This window comes from Bufo gargarizans, chromosome 8, assembly GCF_014858855.1.
Source record: "Bufo gargarizans isolate SCDJY-AF-19 chromosome 8, ASM1485885v1, whole genome shotgun sequence".
Classification (NCBI taxonomy): Eukaryota; Metazoa; Chordata; class Amphibia; order Anura; family Bufonidae; genus Bufo; species Bufo gargarizans.
This window is the reverse complement of record NC_058087.1, coordinates 33,762,745-33,787,757: the sequence shown is the minus strand read 5'-3', so window position 1 is coordinate 33,787,757 and position 25,013 is coordinate 33,762,745. Positions and strand designations below refer to the sequence as shown.

The 25,013-nt window shown below is 46.5% G+C and overlaps 1 protein-coding gene across 1 annotated transcript in view; it reads left to right on the top strand.

Moving 5' to 3' along the window:
- Positions 1-21,538, top strand: part of SMARCAL1 (SWI/SNF related, matrix associated, actin dependent regulator of chromatin, subfamily a like 1) — a 32,419-nt gene extending 10,881 nt beyond the window's left edge. Inside the window, exons 6-17 of the mRNA XM_044304064.1 lie at positions 4,665-4,848; positions 7,105-7,255; positions 7,509-7,667; positions 7,756-7,821; positions 10,456-10,596; positions 10,670-10,888; positions 12,365-12,435; positions 12,985-13,087; positions 13,352-13,534; positions 17,027-17,127; positions 17,298-17,394; positions 21,277-21,538. Of these exons, the coding sequence (XP_044159999.1) occupies positions 4,665-4,848; positions 7,105-7,255; positions 7,509-7,667; positions 7,756-7,821; positions 10,456-10,596; positions 10,670-10,888; positions 12,365-12,435; positions 12,985-13,087; positions 13,352-13,534; positions 17,027-17,127; positions 17,298-17,394; positions 21,277-21,444 (1,643 nt within the window). The 3' untranslated portion in view covers positions 21,445-21,538. The remainder of the gene's footprint in view (positions 1-4,664; positions 4,849-7,104; positions 7,256-7,508; positions 7,668-7,755; positions 7,822-10,455; positions 10,597-10,669; positions 10,889-12,364; positions 12,436-12,984; positions 13,088-13,351; positions 13,535-17,026; positions 17,128-17,297; positions 17,395-21,276) is intronic.
- The last annotated feature ends 3,475 nt before the right edge of the window (positions 21,539-25,013 follow it).

The following is a 25,013-nucleotide window of genomic DNA, read 5'->3' as shown; positions in this document are numbered from 1 at the left end:
CCCATTGAAGCGAATGGGAGCGCACCGCGCATGCGCGGCCAAAGCTCCTATACATTTCTATGGGGCACGAAGGAAATAGCCGAGCCAGTGCTTGGCTTTTTTTGTCGGCTCCATAGAAAGTGCGCCCTCCAACTTTCTCTGTTCTGCTTGTAGGTGCAGGTCTAGAGGTGGGACCTGCACCGATCGGACAATGGCATATCCGCCCCCATTGTCTAAGATGGGAATACCCCTTTAAGTAACCAGTGCTGGTCAGTCTTCATGCAGAAGGTCCGCTTCCTCCTGATCCCTTCTATTTCTGCATGTATGGAGCTTCATGAGCAGTGCTTACTGTGCAGTGGGGGAGAGCTCCTGCTGAAGCTAGGTGCCCTACAGCCATAGACCGGTCTAATCTCAGGTTTATGAGAAGCAGGTGGGGAATCGCTGTGCTTACTGTGAGGGCTGAGACGTGGCCGACTCTACCAGTGATGGAATGAGTGTGGCCTATGGGTTTTCGTGGTGGTCGTCTTCAGAGGTCACAGTAAATCATACCTAGCACACTGAGGGCAGGGAATCTGAAGCTCAGATGTATGTACACTGATCAGCCATAGCATTAATGGTGAAGTAGATAACAACATTGAGAATCGGGTGACAGCGGTGCCTTTCAGGGGGCAGGAAACACTGTATAATGCACCATGTGAACAAGGCAAATGTAAGGATCTGAGAGACAAGAGCCAAATTGTGAGGTCTAGGTGACTGGGTCAGAGCATCTCCAGGACGGCCTTGTGGGGGGTTCATGGTATGTTGTAGTTAGCACCTACCAAAATAAGTCCGAGAGGAGACAGTATGAGACCGGGTCCTGACAGCCCAAGGTTCATTGATGTCTGTGGGGTGCAGGTTATCCATATGCCCGTTAGTAGGGCTGCTGTAGAGCAGATTGCTGACATCACTGCTGGTGATGGTAGGAAGGTGTCTAGATACAGAGGACAGAGATGCTGCATACCCACCGACCAGTCATAGTGCCCATGCTGACTCTTGTCCACTCCAAAAGGCACCTACAATGGGCACTGGAGCAATGGAACAAGGTGGCTTGGTCTGATGAATCATGTTACGTCACGTGGACAGCCTGGTGCGTGTGCATCATTTACCGGAGGAAGAGATGGCACCAGGTAAACTATGAGAATCTGCTAGAAATCTGGTGCACTATGGGATGAAGGCGGTCTGGTCTGATCTATCACGTTACATCATACATCACTTACCTGAGGAAGAGATGGCACGAGGTGCACTATGGGATGAAGGCGGCCTGGTCTGATGAATCAGGCTACATCATGTGGACAGCTGGGTGTGTGTGCGTCACTTACCTGAGGAAGAGATGGCACCAGGTGCACTATGGGATGAAGGCGGCCTGGTCTGATGAATCAGGCTACATCATGTGGACAGATGGGTGTGTGTGCGTCACTTACCTGAGGAAGAGATGGCACCAGGTGCACTATGGGATGAAGGCGGCCTGGTCTGATGAATCAGGCTACATCATGTGGACGGCTGGGTGTGTGTGCGTCACTTACCTGAGGAAGAGATGGCTCCAGGTGCACTATGGGGAGAAAATGGAGGCAGTGTGAGGCTGTAGGCCATGTTCTGCTGGAAACCTTGGATCCTGGCATCATGTGGATGTGACATGTACCACCTACCTCACCACTGTACAGACAATCACCCCTCCTTCATGGTAGCGGCGCCCACCTTCAGCGGGATAATACCCCTGCCAAACTGCAAAAGCTGTCCAGGAATGAGGAACATGACAAAGAGATGAAGATGATGACGTCTCCAGATTCTCAGATCTCCAAACGATCATTCATGGGATCCATGGAGGCCGCACTGAGCAAGTTACAGGATGTGATCCCACCGGATACCTCCGAGGTCTTGTGGAGTCCAGGCCTCGCGGGTCAGAGAAGGAGCTGCACAGTATTCGGCCAGTGAGCTACTGTTATGGCTGATCAGTGTATACTGCAAAAATGAATAGTACATAGACCCGATGCAGTACCAATCGGTTTGTCATGGCGGCAGTACCCCTCTAAATAGCTAGAAGCTGCGACCCTCGTAAAACATGGCGGGCAGATGTCGCAGCTCTTGTCCCAGTTGCCAAGTAATGTAATGAATAATGGTGTCCTGGAAGAACGTCCTCAAGGAGCTGAGGTCCTGTCAGGTCTGGATATGGGGAGGACGCCCCTCCAGGGCTTGTCGGGAGAATATAGAATGCCACAGTGTGACGGTGTCCGATTAGCTAATTAGCGGCTTACAGCACAATCACAATGTGATAGAGGATGGAGAACGGTTATAATGGGGGGGGGGGGGGGGGGGGGGGCGCCGCGCACATCTGGACATCCATGCTGATCTGAAAGGGCAGTGACAACAGAGTCATCCTGTGGAGGAGCCTGACACCCAGTAGCTTATAATAGTGCGGGAGCGTTATAAAAGGGGTGGCGGGTGTCGGCCATATATATACGGGGGATCCTGGCAATAGAGTAGTGTTAATGGGGGGCAGGGCGTTCCCATTGAACAGTGCTAGCCTGCAGTGGCTGATACCTGGGAGCAATAGATTGCCTTGTGCTGTCCTATAGTAGGCATCACCCGAGATTGACATGGCCGGTACCAGGGAATGATGGATTGCAGTTACAGTCATCCTCAAGCTGATACCAGAGAGCAGAAGAGCTCCATCACCTGCAGTAACCATTTAGGGTGCTGAGGCCGCTGGGTGATAAGGTGGTCATGTTGGTTGACTTCAGGTGTAATATCCCTTTAAGTACCCGACTACCAGTCTGAATTTGGCTGCAGAGACGGACGGTCTCTCTGCTGAGGGATCGAGTTATTGTTTCTGGAGCTGGACGTTTCTCGCTGTTGTTTTAGGAGGTTTGTGACTGACACGCTTCAGCCTTCAGGTTGTAAAAGGAACCAGCGGCGCTGCGATAAGCGGGGAGAAGGCAGCCATTGCTCAGCACTTGCTGTGCTTGATGCAAAAACCCGAGCGGCCAATGAGAAGGATGTTTCACCGCGTATTTCTCCAGGCATAGCCAACGATGGGAGTGATTATAGCTCCGTTGTGTTATAACAGCCACTCCAAATGCGCCTGGCAAGAGCTGTAGTACCGCTCATCCTGAACCTCCTGGTTAATGAGAATAGAATAACAGGGAAAATCTAGAAATGAAGGAGGATTGTGCTTAGCTGCCTAGATTTATCCGGATAGGACTTCAGGTTTGTCCAAAAATAGAATGCTGGAACTGCAGTGAAGACTGACACTTGTCTAGGCAGGATAGCAGATTGTATCATTTGATGTAAGCAAGCAGAGCTCTTGAAAATGATAAAAAGCTTTAATATAAAAGTATATTGAATGCCTGATGTAAGAAGTAGTAGAGGGGACTTGGCGCGGTGGAGTTGACTTCAGCTGGTAATAAAACACCACAGGTCAGAGCCAGATGTCCAGGGAGACTTGCAGGCAGTGCATCCTGGGAGATGGTATGAGAAAGAAAACTGTCTCTCTAGTGCCACCTATAGGTAGCTATGCTGTAAATCAGTGTCCCACCCATTAAAGACCCTTGAAATATGAGTAGGGATATCAGCCAAATGTAGTAGTAACACACTGTAATCCATTTTTTTATCCTTTAGCGCCTCCATGTGATGTTATGGGGAAGTGACTAGTGTTGTATAATCTGTATGCAGTGAGCTCCCCCTAGTGGTGGCTGTATAATCTGTATGTAGTGAGCTCCCTCTAGTGGTGGCTGTATAATCTGTATGTAGTGAGCTCCCTCTAGTGGTGGCTGTATAATCTGCATGTAGTGAGCTCCCTCCAGTGGTGGCTGTATAATCTGTATGTAGTGAGCTCCCTCTAGTGGTGGCTGTATAACCTGTATATAGTGAGCTCCCCCTAGTGGTGGCTATATAATCTGTATGTAGTGAGCTCCCCCTAGTGGTGGCTGTATAATCTGTATGTAGTGAGCTCCCTCCAGTGGTGACTGTATAATCTGTATGTAGTGAGCTCCCTCTAGTGGTGGATGTATAATCTGTATGCAGTGAGCTCCCTCCAGTGGTGGCTGTGTAGATCTGTATGTACTGAGCTCCCCCTAGTGGTAACTGTGTAGATCTGTGGTCAGCTTCCCCTGTATAATCTCTATGTTGTGAACTTCCTCTAGTGGCACCTGTATAAACCTGTACACATAGTGCGCCCCCTAGTGGGGCTGTGTGAAGAACACCAGATTTGGTGCTCCTTATCTGAAAAACTGAACTGCAAAACCTATAAAAAAATATATATTATAAGATTAATCGATCCAGAATGAAATCAGGTCTGTAGTTAATGGTGCAGTTTAGTCTTGACAAGCCTCCTGCTCCTTCTCTGCGATCATCTTGGTGCCCTTTAACCCTTGGGATTAAGACCCGATTGAGGCAGATTGTTTTCTAGATGTGAACTGTTTTGCACATGGTCGCCAGTCTGTCAGACACGACTCCCCTGCTCATCTCCGGTCTGGCACCTGAGAGGGGAAAAGCATTTTGGCAGCGGCCATGGTATGCCAGACCCCATGTTAGACCCCATAATGAGATTTTGCTTCATATATATGTAGGTGAACCGCCCCTTTAAATGACAGTATTGTCTGTTCGGGGTGCGGCGGTGGAGCTGAACCTTCTCCTATGATTTCTTGCAGTGGAGGCCTCACTAAGGATACAGCAGGTGGAGGTGGAGCCGCTCCCCAGACCCGTGGTACAAGCATTTGCCTCTCAGTTTGAGAAGACATCTGTAAGTCGCCCCGAGGTCCCAGACGTAGACCTGTCTGCAGTGGATTCCAAGCTGGTCAGCAGCCTGATGCTCTTCCAGAGGGAGGGGGTGAGGTAAGTGCCAGTAAGTATGCAACTTGGTTGTTTAGTGGAGTCGTCCTCCTTTCTGAGATCCAGATACCCTTGTGCTACACAGTCCAGCAGCAGACAGACCCTGTGCCCACTCTCCTGGGCATCCGTCTCTGCTGCCACGCTGGTACTGGCAGCACAGTGAGGCAACCAATCAGCAGCCACTTTATTGCAGCCATCACTTCCTCTGCCGATCTTTGCAGTCACCGATCAGGTCTGGAGAAGACAAGTCTGCAACCGTGATGGCCTCACTGATTCCAGAAGACTTGTTTGGCATGAAGTTGAGCAGTTAGGAGCTCCATGGAGGGCGCCACCAGCTGCACTCTCACTGCCCTGGATATACAGACGTGGACAAAATTGTTGGTACCCTTTGGTCAATGAAAGAAAAAGTCACAATGGTCACAGAAATAACTTTAATCTGACAAAAGTAATAATAAATTAAAATTCTATAAATGTTAACCAATGAAAGTCAGACATTGTTTTTCAACCATGCTTCAACAGAATTATGTAAAAAAATAAACTCATGAAACAGGCATGGACAAAAATGATGGTACCCCTAGAAAACACAGAACATAATGTGACCAAAGGGACATGTTAATTCAAGGTGTGTCCACTAATTAGCATCACAGGTGTCTACAACCTTGTAATCAGCCATTGGGCCTATATATATGGCTCCAGGTAATCACTGTGTTGTTTGGTGATATGGTGTGTACCACACTCGACATGGACCAGAGGAAGCAAAGGAAAGAGCTGTCTCAAGAGATCAGAAAGAAAATTATAGACAAGCATGTTAAAGGTAAAGGCTATAAGACCATCTCCAAGCAACTAGATGTTCCTGTGAGTACAGTTGCACATATTATTCATAAGTTTAAGATCCATGGGACTGTAGCCAACCTCCCTGGACGTGGCCGCAGGAGGAAAATTGATGACAAATCTAAGAGACGGATAATCCGAATGGTAACAAAAGAGCCTAGAAAGACTTCTAAAGAGATTCAAGGTGAACTTCATGCTCAAGGAACATCAGTGTCAGATCGCACCATCCGTCGTTGTTTGAGCCAAAGTGGACTACATGGGAGACGACCAAGGAGGACACCATTGTTGAAAACGAATCATAAAAAAGCAAGACTGGAATATGCCAAACTACATGTTGACAAGCCACAAAGCTTCTGGGAGAATGTCCTGTGGACAGATGAGACAAAAATCGAAGTTTTTGCCAAGGCACATCAGCTGTATGTTCACAGACGAAAAAATGAAGCATATCAAGAAAAGAACACTGTCCCTACTGTGAAACATGGAGGAGGCTCTGTTATGTTCTGGGGCTGCTTTGCTGCGTCTGGCACAGGGTGTCTTGAATCTGTGCAGGGTACAATGAAATCTCAAGACTATCAAGGAATTCTAGAGAGAAATGTACTAGCCAGTGTCAGAAAGCTTGGTCTCAGTCGCAGGTCATGGGTCTTGCAACAGGACAATGACCCAAAACACACCGCTAAAAACACCCAAGAATGGCTAAGAGGAAAAAATTGGACTATTCTAAAGTGGCCTTCTATGAGCCCTGACCTCAATCCTATTGAGCATCTTTGGAAGGAGCTGAAACATGCAGTCTGGAAAAGGCACCCTTCAAACCGGACACAACTGGAGCAGTTTGCTCATGAGGAGTGGGCCAAAATACCTGCTGAGAGGTGCAGATGTCTCATTGACAGTTACAGGAAGCGTTTGATTGCAGTGATTGCCTCAAAAGGTTGCGCAACAAAATATTAAGTTAGGGGTACCATCATTTTTGTCCATGCCTGTTTCATGAGTTTATTTTTTTACATAATTCTGTTGAAGCATGGTTGAAAAACAATGTCTGACTTTCATTGGTTAACATTTATAGAATTTTAATTTATTATTACTTTTGTCAGATTAAAGTTATTTCTGTGACCATTGTGACTTTTTCTTTCATTGACCAAAGGGTACCAACAATTTTGTCCACGTCTGTATATAAATATCGAGGCCATGAGCCGTGCCCGGCTGAGGTCAGCGATTGGCTGCAGCAGTATAGACGGGATGTCACTGGCTGCACTGACTGCGCTGGATCAGGGGAGCTTCTGGAAGGTGGTATTTTAACTATATCCTTGCAGTTGCCCCTAATAGAAATTGCAACTCTGACAACCCCTTTAATTCTCTGACAACCCGCTTACATTTTCCCCAAGTTCATGGTTTGAGTAGATCTAATGGTTTCCTAATCCTTCTCCTTTCCAGCTTTGCCATCTCTCGGGAGGGCCGTCTGCTCCTTGCTGATGACATGGGCCTGGGGAAGACCATCCAGGCCATCTGCATCGCAGCTTATTACAGAAAAGAGTGGCCGCTGCTCGTTGTGGCGCCTTCGTCTGTCCGGTTTACCTGGGCTGAGGTAAGGGGTGTTCAGTATGACATGTTGTGAAGATGATCTCTGCAGCAGTTCTGTGTCCGGTCTGTGAATGTGGCAGATTTGTGCCCCTTCTCCCAGCCAGAACTCTCAGCATGGCCTCAGGTGTCAATCTGCAGCCTGTGCATGGCGGGACAGCGCGGCCGGACTCTGATTGTATATAATCAGGGCATTATCTAATTACACATGTGCAGGTCTGAGATCTTGTCCCTGTGCTCAAACTTCACCCCCTCCATAGGCTTTCCACAGATGGCTGCCGTCCGTCAGGTCAGATAGCATCAATGTCATAGTCACAGGTCGTGACAGCCATTCCGCCGGCCTCATCAACATTGTCAGCTTCGACCTCCTCGGGAAGATGGACAAGAGCATCACCTCCAGCTTCAAAGTCATTATTATAGTGAGTGCTCGTCATGGCCGACCCTTCTGATGGGAATTTTTGGCTTGGTCACTAGTTCTGAATATTATTATTATTTTTTTCTTTCAAGGATGAATCTCATTTTCTGAAGAACGTGAAGACGGCCAGATGTAAGTCCGCCATGCCCTTGTTAAAGGTACTCGCCACCATGACCCGAGCATATAGCTCTGCTGTACTGGATGTATATAGTAAATACATATGGTCCCAGGTAAAGCTGCTCAGAAAAAAATGGCGGAGGATTTGTGTTGGGCCCCATGCACATGACCGTATCCGTTTTGCAGTCGGCAAATTGCGTATCTGAAAAATGCAGATGCGGTCTGTGTTGCACCTGCATTTTTTTTTTTTTAGGGACCCACTTACTTCAAGCCAAGTATAGGACATCTTCTATCTCTTTGTGGAATGCGGAAAGCACATGGATCACCTGTGTGATTTCCGCATCCATATGTCCATTCCACAAAACGATAGAACATGTCCGCAAAATACAGACCCATCAAAAATGCAGAAAGCACACAGACCGCATCCGTATTACAAAATGGACACTGTCGTGTGCATGGGGTCTTACAGTCTATTCTGCTGAAAGGGGCGGAGCTGTGACAACCCTTATAAAGCATGTGTTCCTGAAATGTTTTTCTGCAAGTTAATACCAGTTAGTGGCGGCACACATCCTTCTTTTTTTTTTTTTTTTTTTTTTTTTTTTTTTTTTCCTAATCTGTTCTTATTTTCATTCATTCAATTTGAATTCTATTTCCAGAACATGATTATGGGGCGGCCATTTTGTCTGAGCTGTTCTTAACAGCATTTAGGCACTCTGGAAGTAATCACTTGGAGTCGGATTCCCACCCCGTATAGTAATAAAATAGAAAAACTCCAGTTTTTATGCGTCAATCAATATTCTGTTTATTTGAAGTGCGGCTGATGACCTATCCTGAAGATGCGTCATCGGTATTTAAGTCTCTGAAAACCCCTTTAAACAATAGGTCATTCTCCAATAAGGCCCCTTTCACACAAGCGTGAATTCCGCGTGGGTGCAATTCGTGAGGTGAACACATTGCATCCGGACCCATTCACTTCAGTGGGGCGGTGATTCTCACGCATCACTTGTGCGTTGTGTGAAAATCGCAGCATGCTCTATATTCTGTGTTTTTCACGCAACGCATGCCCCGTAGAAGAGTGAAAATCGCAAGCAAGTGCGGATGCGGTGCGATTTTTCACGCATGATTGCTAGGAGATGATAGGGATGAGCAACCCTGGACCCCATTAAAGTGTAGTCACTGTATTATTTTCCCTTTATAACATGGTTATAAAGGAAAATAATAAAATTCTTAATACAGAATGCTAAGTAAATTAGGGATGCAGGGGTTAAAAAATAAATAAAAATAAAATAACTGGCCTGTTCCACTTGATCGCGCAGCCGGCATCGTCTTCTTGCTTCTTCTTTCAGGACCTGCAAAAAGGACCTTTGATGACGTAATCGCGCTCACCACGTGGTGACGTCAGCGCAGGTCCTGCTGAATGAAGATAGAAGGATCTCCACGTGGTGAGCGCGATTACGTCACCAAAGGTCCTTTTTGCAGGTGCTAAAAGAAGCAAGAAGACGATGCCGGCTGCGCGATCAAGTGGAACAGGCAAGTTATTTTTATTTTAACACCTCAGTCTACATTTTAGTAAGAATTCTGTATTCAGAATGCTATTATTTTCCATTATAACCATGTTATAATGGAAAATAATAAAATATACAGTATACCTAACCTGAACCCAAACTTCAGTGAAGAAGTCCGGGTTCGGGTCTGGGTACCACAGTCAGTTTTTTTATCACGCGCGTGCAAAACGCATTGCACACAATTGCGTACCTTCTCCCTGATCGCAGACGCAACGCATCCGGACCTAATCCGGACACGCTCGTCTGCAAGGGGCCTAACACATTACCTTTATTTCCATGAAAAGCAGATGGTTGTCACCAGGGCCATTTATCACATCGCTGTAGAGTGGAGAGTTCAGCAACTTCCTGATATACTCTGTGTTTCAATTTCTCAACCTTTTTCAAGAGCTCTGCTTGCCACTAGTGAATATGCACCTTCTTGTTTACATTTGCCTGCTCACACAGAAAACAGGAAAATCCAAATCGTGGCTGAGGGTTTTAAAACTGGCCAGGATATGAAACCCAAAGGGGGTCATTTATCAAGCTGAACTACGCCTAAATTTCAGGTGCAGATTGAGGCTTCTCCCCGCTCACGCCAGGTCTAAAAAAAGGGGGCGTGGGTGGGGAAGGGGACGAGCCGGCGTAGAAAAAGGGTTAAATGTAAGACCGCTCGGAAGCTGGCTTACATTTAGAAGCGGCGGTGGAACCGCCGAAGCTATATAGAGGCCGGCACCTCTTCATAACTGACAGATCCACCGCCAGCTATAAGGCTTTATTAAGACCAGCGTCTAAAACGTCAGTCCTAATAATTGACCCCCATAGTCTATGTGTAAATCACAAAACCTCTGACATTTGAACTGAAATGTATATCTGTTTCTGGTAAAGCTGGGTGAGAAACCAATATGGCCGCCATTACTGCTGTTAAAGGGGTTGTCGCCTGTCAGCTTTCCTACCATACCAAACCTGCTGCCTTCTTTAGTTTGTACAATATGTGTCTGGAAAAGCTGAGTGACGACCAGTATGGCTGCCATTACTGCCCCAACACTCCTGACTGGCAGAAGAGGACACTGCGAGGGTTAATATTAACCCCTTCTCCAGCGGGTTGTGTCATCACTGTCTTGTTTGTGGCAGAATGCGAAGAGAGTCGTCCTGCTGTCGGGCACTCCGGCCATGTCCAGGCCTGCCGAGCTGTACACCCAGATCGCCGCTGTTAGACCCAACTTTTTCCCCCGTTTCCACGACTTTGGAGTCCGTTACTGTGACGCTAAACAGGTAAGTGTCATGTGACCCGGAAAAAAGAGCGGATATCTGTGATCGGGAAATGTAAATGTCTTCTCCTATCCAGATGCCGTGGGGCTGGGATTACTCCGGGTCCTCTAATATGAATGAGCTAAAGCTCCTGCTGGAAGAGTCCATAATGATTAGACGACTCAAGTCTGAGGTCCTCTCCCAGCTGCCCGCCAAACAGCGCAAAATGGTGGTCATCGCCCCCGAGGGCATCAATGCGAAGACTAAAGCCGCGTTAGCTGCAGCGGCTAAAGAGATGGCGCAAGGCTTCAAAAGCGTGAGTTTACGACTGACACACCAAACGTCCAGTCTGCAACATGTGCTACAAAATGTGGAACGGTATAGAAAGTGCTTTAAAACCTATGCAGATCTCCTTGTCTCCATGGTAACAGACTACAAACAGGCCCTGTGTAGTCAAATCCTGCAGCCAACTCCCTTCTTTTTTCATCTCTACTACACTTATACATTCACTGGTTATGCAGTAGGGGAGAGGTATAATGGGAGGACACAAGATCAAACTACACAGGGTCTGTTTGCTGTACGGAGACACCATGGTCTGCCTTGGAGCTGTATACAGAAAACGGCAGACTACCACATGCCGAACTAGTGGACTTCCATTTTTATACACTACTCACAAAAAGTTACGGATGTTTAGCTTTCGGGTGAAATTTATGCAAAATGTAAAAAGTTTCGGCTCCAGTGATATTATATCATGAAAGTCGGGCATTTAAGTAGAAGCAGCGATGGTGATTTCCTCATCTGAAACAATGTATCGAAACAAAAACAGACACCGGTGCTGGGTATACCGCCACAAAATGTCAGTGTCTCAAGAACTTGTCATGTGGCCTTGAGCATCCATTACAGAATGACAACGACGTCTCCTGCTCTTCACAAGTCGACTTATAGTCTGCTGAGGCATGGCACCCCACTCTTCTGGAAGGGCAACCCTCAGGTCATTACGGTTTCTGGGGTACAGAGTTGCGAGCCTCTACACAGCGACTCAGCTGATCCCATAGGTTTTCATTGGGATTCAGGTCTGGAGAAAGTGCAGGCCTCTCCATTTGAGGTCTCCCAGTCTACAGCAGCCGTTCCCTTATGATGCGACCTCGATGAGCTGGCGCGTTGTCCTCCTTGAAGATGACATTAGGCCTGTGTTGTTCCTGCAGAAGCACAATGACTGGATTAATGATGTTATTCACGCATAGCGCTCTCCTTGACATCTCCAACCGCGTTGGCGGCCATCATTTCTGCCCTGCGTTAATCAACTTTCATCAGTGAAAAACAGCAGTGAGGTCCACTGGTCCCTCGTAGATGCTCCCTGGCCCATGCAAGACGATGACGCCTGGTGGTGTGGTCATCTAGCTCGCAGACCACGCTGATGTAAACGTTTTCGAATGGCCTGACATGACACTTGGGTGCCTCTCACCTTCCTTAAATGTGCCTGGTTAGAGAACAGCAAGTTGTGCAAAAAGTCCTGAAACATTGAAGAGTTGGACATGTGCATTTAGAAGGTTAGAGAAGGTCACCTTAAGTTCACCTGTAAAGGTCAGAGGGCATTTTAGGTTCCTCCTGAAATTTCACCCACAAGCCAAATATCCCTTACTTTTTGTGAGTAGTGTATGTGCCTGCAGTATAGTCTACACATCTCCATGCTTCTTCCTGGGCAGTGGTGCATCAGGAGGAGGGCACCCTCTGTCGGCTGCGCGATTACAGCAGCGCCCCAGTAATGTCTGTTTTATTTTCCTTATTACAGAAAGTCCAAGAGAAAGAAGCTCTTCTCCTGTTCTACAACAGAACTGCCGAAGCCAAGATCCGATCTGTAATGTGAGTGACTTTTCAGCCGGCGCTGTATCTAATGCAAGGGAGGAGGGGACAGATACATCTCTCTACATTAGATTAACATACAGACCCTGGTGAAAGGATGGCACTACCCAGAATAAGTAATGTGTGTACGCAGTGACTGCACCAGCAGAATAGTGAGTGCAGCTCTGGAGTATAATACTGGATGTAACTCAGGATCAGTACAGGATAAGTAATGTATGTACACTGTGACTGCACCAGCAGAAGAGTGAGTGCAGCTCTGGAGTATAATACAGGATGTAACTCAGGATCAGTACAGGATAAGTAATGTATGTATACAGTGACTGCACCAGCAGAATAGTGAGTGCAGCTCTGGAGTATAATACAGGATGTAACTCAGGATAAGTAATGTATGTACACAGTGACTGCACCAGCAGAATAGTGAGTGCAGCTCTGGAGTATAATACAGGATGTAATGCAGGATAAGTAATGTAATGCAGATTAATTGTGTATGTAACCTGTGGTACATCTTGTTTCTGGGGGATAATTATTGTCTTCATTGGACATCTGCAGAGAATACATCCTGGATCTGCTGGAGAGCGGCCGAGAGAAGTTCCTGGTGTTTGCTCATCACAAGTTGGTCCTGGACAATGTCTGTGAAGAGCTGGGGAAAAAGGTGACCCGAGTCTCTGCTCTGTTCTGTTAGTCGGCGTGCAGGCATGGCATTATTTCTGGGACTTGTATAGTGATCCATGATTTTCAGTTGCCCTACGTGTAAAATACAACATACTGAGAACAAGGCCTCACTCGTCAGTGCAGAAATGAAGTTTTACCTTATGGAATGTCAAGATTTGTCTGTATGTGAATGAACGGCCTGCACCGTTACGAGCCACACGTTCCAGTTCTGCACTAATCCCGGCCACGTGTTCATTTCTTGTAGAACGTTGGCTTTATCCGTATCGATGGAACCACCCCCTCAGCCGATCGCCAAGCTCTCTGCCAAAAATTCCAGTTTTCAGAGAAGAGCTGTGTCGCTGTATTGTCCATCACGGCTGCCAACATGGGGCTGACCCTGTCCTCAGCAGACTTGGTGGTGTTTGCAGAGCTGTTCTGGAACCCGGGGGTGAGCCTCGTCCTTTTATTCTTTGTAGAATTGCAGTGGATGGGGCGGCTGGAGAACCCCGGACCATGGGCCTGTGCACGCTATTTCCTATGAGTAAAATGTGAAGTATCTATTAAGATTGCATAGATGCCTGATCGACGGGGGTCTAACCAATCCTAAGAATTTGCCCAAAGAGTCTGCGAGGGAATGTCTGACTTTCCTCATCTCCTATGGACTACCTTGGAGAGTGACCGGGCACATATGGCTGGGATAAGGGAACACGACATCCCACTTCTCAGGAGGTATCAGCGTTTGCCTGACTTTCTGTGTAATATAGTGGAGCTTTCCTGCAACCTGAAACTATTAACCCTTGCTGTACTGTGCGGCTTGACTGCTCTCCCCCTGACTATACTTTGCCAGTGCTCACGTTTAGCATGTATGCGGAGAAAGCCCCTGACATACATGTTACATGTGAGTGTCTGCTTGGCCTACATCGGCCAGTATACAAGAATATATTAATAATGTTGAGCTCCGCTGTTCTGGTCGAACGTTTTTTTTTCTTTGAGTTGGTCAGGATTTGTCTTTAATCCCTTAATGACCACCCACCTTCTTCTGAAGGCGCACAACACAGGTCCCAAGTCTGCAGTAACGTCTTCTGACATTTCTGCTTTACAGGGGTTTTCCAAGACTTAAAGGGATTCTGCACTTTGTTTTAACTGATGATCTATCCTCTGGATGGATCATCAGTTCCTGATCGGCGGTGGTCCGACCCCCGGGACCCCCGCCGATCAGCTGTTTGAGAAGGCAGCGGCGCTCCAGTAGCGCCGTGGCATTCTCACTGTTTACCGCAGGCCCAGTGACGTCACAACTAGTGTGGGCGGGGCTAATCTCCATTCAAGGGAACAGATCTTAGCTGCGCCCAGGACAGTTAATACAAGTCGTGACGTCACTGGGCTGACGGTAAACAGTGAAAAGGCCGCGGCGCTACTGGAGCGCCGCTGCCTTCTCCAACAGCTGATTGGCGGGGGTCCCGGGGGTCGGACCCCCGCCGATCAGATGCTGATGATCTATTCAGAGGATAGATCATCAGTTAAAACAAACTGCAGAACCCCTTTAAATACTGATCTGATCGGTGGGGGTCCGACACACGAGACCCCTGCTGATTAGCTTTTTGAGAAGGCTTCTGTGCTAACAGTAGCATCGCGGCCTTCTCCAGCTTTCCCGAGGCCAGTGACGACACTTCATTGGTCATGTGGCCTAGGAGCAGCTCTGCCCTATTGAAGTGAATGGGGCTGAGCGCCATACTAAGCACAGCCACTATACAATGTATGGCGCTGTACTTGGTAAGCAGGGAGAAGGCTGCGGCACTCACAGGAGCGCCGGTGCCTTCTCAAAAAGCTAATCGGCGGGTGCCCCGGGTGTGAGGATAGGTCATCAGTATTTAAATGGGTTGTCCAGGTTCAGAGCTGAACCCGCACACAATCCGATCTGAGTGGCGCATCAGAGTTTTTTACTCTGATGCACCCCCTTGCCCTGAACTGAATCGCGCGGGATAACGGGCCTAATGTGCGGTCTTTAACACTGCCTTAGCCTGTAAACAGGGCAGTGCTAAAGACCACCCATTAGCGCCAGTGATGTCACCAGGCTCACTGCTAGGCGGAAGCCTGCGCCTAGCTTACCCATGCAGAGCCCCGTACGTCACCAGATTGCAAGCGATTCAGCTCAGGGCAAGGGGGAGCATCAGAACGTAAAAAGCTCCTATGCTCCACTCATTCATGGTGAATGGGTGCAGATTGGGTTCAGCTCTGAGCCCAGACAACACCTTTAAGTCTCAGAAAACCCCTTTAACGCTCCTGCAGTCCATCAAGGGCCAGGCAGAGACGGCCAGGGACCCCGAGGAGACAACCGAAGAGGTTTATAACCACTTCTTAGTGAATAGTGTTAGCAGTAATGTCGCTGCCTCCATTGGGCCCGGCCATCCTGTGAATAACGGGTGTTCACAGCAAGTCTTTGCAGACCCTGATCGGCGGTTCTGACACCACAGGGATGGTCTTCCCTGTCCACCCAACACCATACATATCCTGTGTCAAAAATTGCTAAAGAGTGTTGTGCCCTTTATAATGGAAGCACTGGTCATTAAGAGGTTAAAACTACAGATAAAACAGAATCGCACCTCTGTCCTTGGGCAGCAATAAAATGAGCTCCCGCTGCTGAAGGGGAAGGCCAGTAAATCAGCACCTAATTATTCGTAAGCCTGGCGACTTCCAGGAATCGTGGCCGCGTTCTCGCCTCTACTCGCTGTGGTGCAGAACCAATCAGCCTCATGTTGTTGTAAATTGCGTCTCGCGTCGGCTCTTCACCTCCTTTCACCTGTCTGAAGAGTGCGGGGGTGGGGTGTTCTCTCCCGGTAATCCATCTCAGTCGTTCCAAGAATTTTACATTTCCAAAATCCGGTCCCCTTGTAACCCACACATTTCCTGTAGGCGGATGCTGAACTTAGATATGAAGAGGCTTAGGTAGAGAGAAGCCGAAAATGTCAAGTCCTTGAGTTGTCCCCTTCAGTCAGACTCTTATATCCGGCTGGAAGAAAGTTGGGTGGTATGCCATGTGACTGCCCTAAAGGGGTTGTCACCCAGCTTTCCCAGGCTCCTGAATGGCAACCTGAATGATACACATTCCTGCAGCTGGGTAGCAGCCACAGTCCAAGTAAAGTTGCATGGCAATGCATATATGCAGCATGGAGGCTGCGCAGTGACAGTGTGCTCCCTTATCGTGACTGATGGGAAGCTGAACTATCACTGCTTGCGCTGGAGAGGAGAGTGACCACTAGACCCCCATATGAAGAATTAACCGCAGCACTAGACCACCAGGGATTTGACATTAACCCTTCTCTGCCCTAGACCATAAGGGATACTGACATTTAACACCTTTTTATTTCATTAGACTTCCAGGGATTTAGACATTAAACTTTTTTTTTTTTTTTCTACCCCATAGCAGCAAGGATTTGGGCATTAACCCCTTGTCTGTCACGCCAGAGATACTGGTAATAGCCCTTTCTTTGCACAAGACCTCAGAGGATGCTACCATGCATTTGGAAATTAACCCTTTCCCTTCCCTAGACTGCCACAGATTTGAGAAATAACCATTTCTCCGCCCTAGACCCCAGAGGAAACTAGAGTTGTACCCTTCTTTGCACTAGACTACAGGGATTTGGATATTAACCCCTTCTCTGCCCTAAACCACCAAGCATGCAGATATTAACTATTTCACTGCCCTAGACCTCCAGGGCTTGTGTCTAACTTCTTTACTGCCCTAGAGCTCAGGGATGTTACTATAACCCGATAAAGGGGTATTCCGGGATTCAGGAGGAAACGCATGAAATCCAGCTACAATAAGTAAGTGATAATTACTTATCTGGAAGCTCCCGTAGATAAAAGAATTTCTGGATTATCAGATTAAAAATACTGACTGTATACTCAATGTTATTCGAGCTTTATAAATCTTTTTTTGTAGGTTTTGATTCAAGCAGAAGATCGGGTCCACAGAATAGGACAGACCAGCTCCGTGAATATTCACTACCTGGTGGCAAAAGGAACAGCGGACGACTACTTGTGGTAAAAAGGCGTAAAAAAAATATCTATGGATAAAAGTAAAAATAAAAGGACAGATACGTTATTTTTTTCAGGGCTACAATCGCTTTTTGTCGTAGCCATCTCCATTGTTACCGATATTTATAGTATGATGTTGCTTTAGACTGAGCTCTGATTTTCCTGCTTTTCAACAGGCCGATGATTCAGGAAAAGATCAAGATCTTGGGCCAGGCGGGTCTGTCAGAGGCTAATTTTTCAGAAACAACAGAAGCCGCTGACTATTTCTATAAGGTCAGAAGAGAGCTCACATCTACACATGACTATACTGTGTCCTATCTGTCACCAGTCCTGAGGACCTTGTATTACAGTACCAGCTATGTACATGGGATATAAAAGGGGTTGTCTGCTTTCAGGAAGAAACCGGACAAAACATGGGGTCCTTCTGCAGAATTACCGTATCTTTCGCTTTTTAAGATGCACTTTTTTTTCTCCGAAAGTGGTGGAAAAAAAGCATTATGTCTTATAAAGTGAATAGTAATGAGCGCTTTCATTATGGAGAGACTCATTAGTATGCAGGAGGTGCAGGGAGCGGTGAGTATAGCACCACTAGCCCTGGCTGTACTCACCGCTCCCTGGTCTTCTTCTGGGCGCCCTCTGTGCTGTATCCTGACTGCGTATAGGGTCAGAACGTAGTGCATGTAGGCGTGCACTATGAAATCAGGGCACCTGCAGAAGACCAGGGAGCGGAGAGTACAGGAAGAGTGTGCCGTCTGGAGCAGGAGAGGTAAGTTGTTTTATTTATTTTACTGTTTCATCTGAGGTCTGATAAAGATGGGGTGATCTGATCTGCGGTTTGAGAAAGATTGGGGGGGGGGGGTCTGGTCTGATGAAAAAAGAAAATTTTTTTTTTTGTTTGCATCACCGTGCATAGTTCTTCCAGCTGGACTCTGTTAAGCAGGCTGCGCTGTTGTCATGACGACAACACGTGTCTGCTGCAGCCAATCACTTGCCTCGGCAGTGTACCAAAGCAGCCATTGATCGGCTGCAGCAGTGACCTCACGTGTTGTCAATGTGATGTCACCTCTGCAGCCAGGTAAACAGAGCCTGGCTGGGAGAACTGGAGCGGTGGCGGGATCAGATCAGATAAGGAATGCTCAGTTCTTTCTGCGTAAGGATCCCTTGTGGTGTTCGGTTTCCTCCTGACACCCCCTTTAACAAATCTCACCTACATGATGCAGACATTTTCCTGCACAAAAATTGACCTGTACTGCAGATTCCTAAATCTGAAACATGTGAATTTCACCCCTTTCAATATAGACAGGAAAAATCTGCAGAAAACTTTGCATACCGTACACGCGGATTTTGCAATAATAAAAGCAGTGTTTGCAGCTACCCAGAAAGGGGTTGTCAGACAAAAGGAAAACTGTTGTTTCGCAGGTGTAAAATAAAAGTTTTAGTCATATACAGCGTAAACTGGCAGCAGCAGTATTGTGTTCCTGCTGTAGCTGTTCTGACAGTGTTTCAGCTGGTAGATAGCTCTTCCTTCCCTGTGTTGGGGACTTATATGACGCGGGATGTCCGAGTAGCGCAGTTTAGTACTTCTCAAACTGGTGTAAAGTAGAACTGGTTTCTTTGCCCCATAGCAACCAATCAGATCCCACCTTTCATTTTTGACAGCTCCTTTGGAAAATGAAAGGTGGAATCTGATTGGTTGCTGTGGGCAACTAAACCAGTTCTACTTTGCACCAGTTTGATAAATGACCCCCAAAGTATTTTCTTTCATCATACCACCCCTTTAACCCCTTAGTGACCAGCCTGTTTTGGGCCTTACTGACAGTGTTTTTCTTCCTTTTTTTTTCATCATCGCGTTTCAAGACCTATAACTTTTTTTTATTTTTTCATCTATATAGGGCTTGTTTTTTGCGGGACAAGTTGTAGTTTTTAATGGCGCCATTTTGGGGTACACATAACTTTCTGATTAGCTTTTATTAACTCTTTCTGGGAGGGAGATGGGAAAAACAGCAATACTAGCACTACGTTTTTACGTCATGAATTTTACAGCGTTTATTTTTCGGTATAAATAACATAATATCTTTATTCTGTGGGTCAGTACGATTACAGTGATACCAAATAGATATATTATTTTTTTTTTTTTTACATTTTACTACTTTTTTGCAATAAAACCCCTTTATTTTAAATGGTTACTACCACCAGAAATACCGTTAGCGCATCGCTACCGTCAGTCAGCAACATAACGGTATTTCTGGTGGTAGAAACCCTTTAAAAGAAAAAAATGTTTTTGCATTGCTGCTTCCCAAGACCCATAACTTTTGTATTTTTCTTTCTATGGAGTTGTGTGAGGGCTTGATTTTTGCGGGACGACTTGTATTTTTCATTGGTATCGTGTTGGAGTAAACGGCGCTTTCTGATCGCTTGTTATTACATTTTGTCGGTGGCAACTAAGAATAAATTAGCAATTCTGTCTTTTATTTTTTTTACAGTGTTCACCGTAGGGAATAATTTACATGATATTTATGTAGTCCTGGTCGTTACGGACGCGGCAATAGCAAACATATGGGGACGATTTTTTTTTTTTTAAAGGGTTGTAAGAGCATGGCACCCGCCGCTCTAAGCGCACACCATGTTCTCTTCACTAGCACAGTGGAGAAGGAGGCAGTCCCTCCCTCCCCACTGTGATGCGGCTTCTGGTGCCACCAATGGGGAGATAGCAGGGGAGGGGCTGTGGCCACTGCGCCACCAATGGGGAGATAGCAGAGAGGAGGAGGGGAGGGGCTGTGGCCACTGCGCCACCAATGAATGTAAAATACATAAATTCAAGTATAGGCAGCGGGCCAGGCATGTGTCGGTGGCGGTATCACAGACCCGGCCTCAATAACAGCAATTAGCCGCTCAGGTACCACGCCTGAGGGGTTAATTGTCCGCGGTTCGGTGGATCGCATGCCCTGTTATTGAGGCCGGGTCTGTGATACCGCCGCCGGCACATGCCTGGCCCGCTGCCTATACTTGAATTTATGTATTTTACATTCATTGGTGGCGCCCCCCCTAGTGTTAAAAATTTATAAACCATTGGTTGCGCAGTGCACCCTCCCTCCCCCCCAGTATCAGTATCATTGGTGGCGCAGTGCACCCCCCCTCCCTAGTATTATAAATTGTAAACCATTTTTGGCGCAGTGCGCCCTCCCCCCCTCCCCCCCCCCCCCCAGTATTAGCATCATTGGTGGCACACAGGGTCCCCTCCTCTTCATTAGTAGCAGTGACAGATTACACTGCCAATCGGTTACCATGGCAGCCAGGTTGCTACTGAAGCCGTGGCTGCCATGGTAACCTCCCTGCTGCTGTGTGTAAGGTCCTAATAGAGCTCTATTAGGGTGAATAGGGCAAGGGTTCTAGTCCCTAAGAGGGTTAATAGTTATTAAATAAAAAGTAAAAAAAAACCACCAAAACAATAAAAAACACATTTTACATATCGCCACGCCCCAAAAAAGTGTGAACTATTAAAATATTAAAAAATATATTTCCTCTACGCAACGAATATTTCCTCTACGCGTGAATTGCCATTTTTAGTCACCTTGTCTCCCCCAAAAAATAGCATAGGACTGTTCTATTAGCCAGACGTTCCATAAAATATGGAATGCACGCAGCTTTTTTGGTGTTTTTATTTTTTTTGCGTGGTATTGAGTATCGCAATACTTTTTTATGGTATCGAAATCTAATCAAAATTTTGGTATCGTGACGAACCCTATGTCAGACTCTAGGATTTATTTGTCTGTATGTCGGTATGCTACATGCTTTATGTATATCGTTTTATGGTGCATTCACACGACCGTGTAAATGGATCTGCATCCGTTCCGCAATTTTGCGGAACAGGTGAGGACCTATTCATTTTAATGGGGCCGCAAAAGATGCGGATAGCACACCGTGTGCTGTCCGCGTCCGTTGCTCCGTACCGCGGCACCGCAAAAAATATAGAGCATGTCCTATTCTTGTCCGGCTGTTGCGGACAAGAATAGGCATTCTCTATATAGCACCGGCCATGTGCGGTGCGCAAAATGCGGAACGCACACGGCCGACATCCGTATTTTGCGGATCCGCAATTTGTGGACTGTCGTGTGAATGCACCCTAATTCTCACCTAATGTGGTATTTACTACAGGACCCCAAACAGAAGACCATATATGACCTTTTCCAGAGGTCGTTTTCAGAGGACGGGGCGGCGGATGACGCAGATGAAGCTCTGCTGCTCGAGGCCTGTGAAGAGTTTGACCAAGGAATTCAAGAAGGAAATCTGTGTAAGAAAAGGAAAATAGAGGACTACTTCTGAACCTGGAAGCTTCACTGTACAGCGACGTGAAATGTTATTTTTGTAGTCTTATTTTGTTAATATTTCATAATTAAAGATAAATAATTACCTATTATCCTCTCATTTACATATTACTGAGTTCTGGTACTAAAAACACCACACGTCCAGTATACTGCAAATAACTGCAGGGTATATCCGCCTCTGAACAATGTTTTCCAGATTATATAAAAAGTGGCGTTATTCCTATCCCTGTACTGATCCTGAGTTACATCCTGTATTATACTCCAGAGCTGCACTCACTATTCTGCTGGTGCAGTCACTGTGTACATACATTACTTATCCTGCACTGATCCTGAGTTACATCCTGTATTATACTCCAGAGCTGCACTCACTATTCTGCTGGTGCAGTCACTGTGTACATACATTACTTATCCTGTACTGATCCTGAGTTACATCCTGTATTATACTCCAGAGCTGCACTCACTATTCTGCTGGTGCAGTCACTGTGTACATACATTACTTATCCTGCACTGATCCGGAGTTACATCCTGTATTATACTCCAGAGCTGCACTCACTATTCTGCTAGTGCAGTCACTGTGTACATACATTACTTATCCTGTACTGATCCTGAGTTACATCCTGTATTATACTCCAGAGCTGCACTCACTATTCTGCTGGTGCAGTCACTGTGTACATACATTACTTATCCTGCACTGATCCGGAGTTACATCCTGTATTATACTCCAGAGCTGCACTCACTATTCTGCTAGTGCAGTCACTGTGTACATACATTACTTATCCTGTACTGATCCTGAGTTACATCCTGCATTATACTCCAGAGCTGCACTCACTATTCTGCTGGTGCAGTCACTGTGTACATACATTACTTATCCTGCACTGATCCTGAGTTACATCCTGTATTATACTCCAGAGCTGCACTCACTATTCTGCTAGTGCAGTCACTGTGTACATACATTACTTATCCTGTACTGATCCTGAGTTACATCCTGTATTATACTTCAGAGCTGCACTCACTATTCTGCTGGTGCAGTCACTGTGTACATACATTACTTATCCTGTACTGATCCTGAGTTACATCCTGTATTATACTCCAGAGCTGCACTCACTATTCTGCTGGTGCAGTCACTGTGTACATACATTACTTATCCTGTACTGATCCTGAGTTACATCCTGTATTATACTCCAGAGCTGCATTCATTATTCTGCTGGTGGAGTCGATGTGTACATACATTACTGATCCGGGCTTACATCCTGTATTATACTCCAGAGCTGTGTACACAGATGACTTGTTGGTCTTGTATAAAATCTCTCTGCATCCCCTGCTTGTTCAGTGTCTGTACATTGCTTGCTCGGGTGATTTGTATTTTTAGTGTTGCCATCTTTATACCAGGCACTTTACTACACCCGTTGTTTTTACCTTTCATTGGTCTCCCACCTCTGGTTCAGTACCTCGCCCTTTTGTCTTTTTTAATTCCTCTCAGATTTTTTTCTGCAGAAAGAAAATTGTTAATAAAAACATTAACAGAATTGCTGGTTTTCTTCATCCTGTTTCCAGAAAATGGAAGCTCGTCCTGCTAAAACAATGCTTTGTACAGCTCTGCCAGAATACGGCGAAAAGTGTTTTTTTTTTATGTGTTTTTAAACAAAAAACGGAACAACGGATTTGTGAAAAACGTTCCGCAAAACCCTGAAAGAGCCATACGGTCGTGTGCAGGAGGCCTTAGGATGTGGGAACCTCAGAACTCATTTATTCTGGCCGCACAGTGAGCGGCACATTTAATAAAAGGGGTCATTATTTTCTTATTCCCGCCCAGAAAGTTAATAAATTAGAAGCTCCCCAAATTGGTGGCATAAAAAATAGAACTCATTCTGCAAAAGACGAGCCCGACCCATCGGCGTAAATTGAAAACTGGCGCTAGTGTATATAGCAGTTTTTTTTATTTTTTTATTTGCGTGTGAAATTGAATTGCATGAACTTCGCGACGCACAGATCAGCCTGATGTAATGAGAATAGACCGCAGCAGGAACGCCAGGGGCAGCCTCTGATTTCCACAGCGAGTGCGACAAAGATTTTGCTTTCAGTTTCAGTTTTAGTTTAAAGGGATTTTCAGAAACTTTTCAACAGAAAGCCTTTATTCACGATAGGTCATCAGTATCTGATGGGTGGGGGTCCGACACCCCGGGCTCCCGCTGATCAGCTGTTTCGTGCTCCTGTGTGGGCCGTGCACAGCGCCGTACATTGTATAGTGCTGCGTCTAGGTCATGTGACCGATGAACGTGTCGTCACTCAGCCTAGGGAAAGCAGAGAGTGCTGTGGCGCTGAACAGCTGATCGGACGGGTCCCGGGCAGGGGTGGGATTCAAATTTTTAACAGGTTCCCTGCTCAACGACGGACACGTGGCATCACAGCACAAGTTTACATATACAGGTCCTTCTCAAAAAATTAGCATATTGTGATAAAGTTCATTATTTTCTGTAATGTACTGATAAACATTAGACTTTCATATATTTTAGATTTATTACACACCAACTGAAGTAGTTCAAGCCTTTTATTGTTTTAATATTGATTATTTTGGCATACAGCTCATGAAAACCCAAACTTCCTATCTCACAAAATTAGCATATTTCATCCGACCAATAAAAGAAAAGTGTTTTTAATACAAAAAAAGTCAACCTTCAAATAATTATGTTCAGTTATGCACTCAATACTTGGTCGGGAATCCTTTTGCAGAAATGACTGCTTCAATGCGGCGTGGCATGGAGGCAATCAGCCTGTGGCACTGCTGAGGTGTTATGGAGGCCCAGGATGCTTCGATAGCGGCCTTAAGCTCATCCAGGGTGTTGGGTCTTGCGTCTCTCAACTTTCTCTTCCCAATATCCCACAGATTCTCTATGGGGTTCAGGTCAGGAGAGTTGGCAGGCCAATTGAGCCCAGTAATACCATGGTCAGTAAACCATTTACCAGTGGTTTTTGCACTGTGAGCAGGTGCCAGGTCGTGCTGAAAAATGAAATCTTCATCTCCATAAAGCTTTTCAGCAGATGGAAGCATGAAGTGCTCCAAAATCTCCTGATAGCTAGCTGCATTGACCCTGCCCTTGATAAAACACAGTGGACCAACACCAGCAGCTGACATGGCACCCCAGACCATCACTGACTGTGGGTACTTGACACTGGACTTCAGGCATTTTGGCATTTCCCTCTCCCCAGTCTTCCTCCAGACTCTGGCACCTTGATTTCCGAATGACATGCAACAGTCCAGTGCTGCTTCTCTGTAGCCCAGGTCAGGCGCTTCTGCCGCTGTTTCTGGTTCAAAAGTGGCTTGACCTGGGGAATGCGGCACCTGTAGCCCATTTCCTGCACACGCCTGTACACGGGGGCTCTGGATGTTTCTACTCCAGACTCAGTCCACTGCTTCCGCAGGTCCCCCAAGGTCTGGAATCGGTCCTTCTCCACAATCTTCCTCAGGGTCCGGTCACCTCTTCTCGTTGTGCAGCGTTTTCTGCCACACTTTTTCCTTCCCACAGACTTCCCACTGAGGTGCCTTGATACAGCACTCTGGGAACAGCC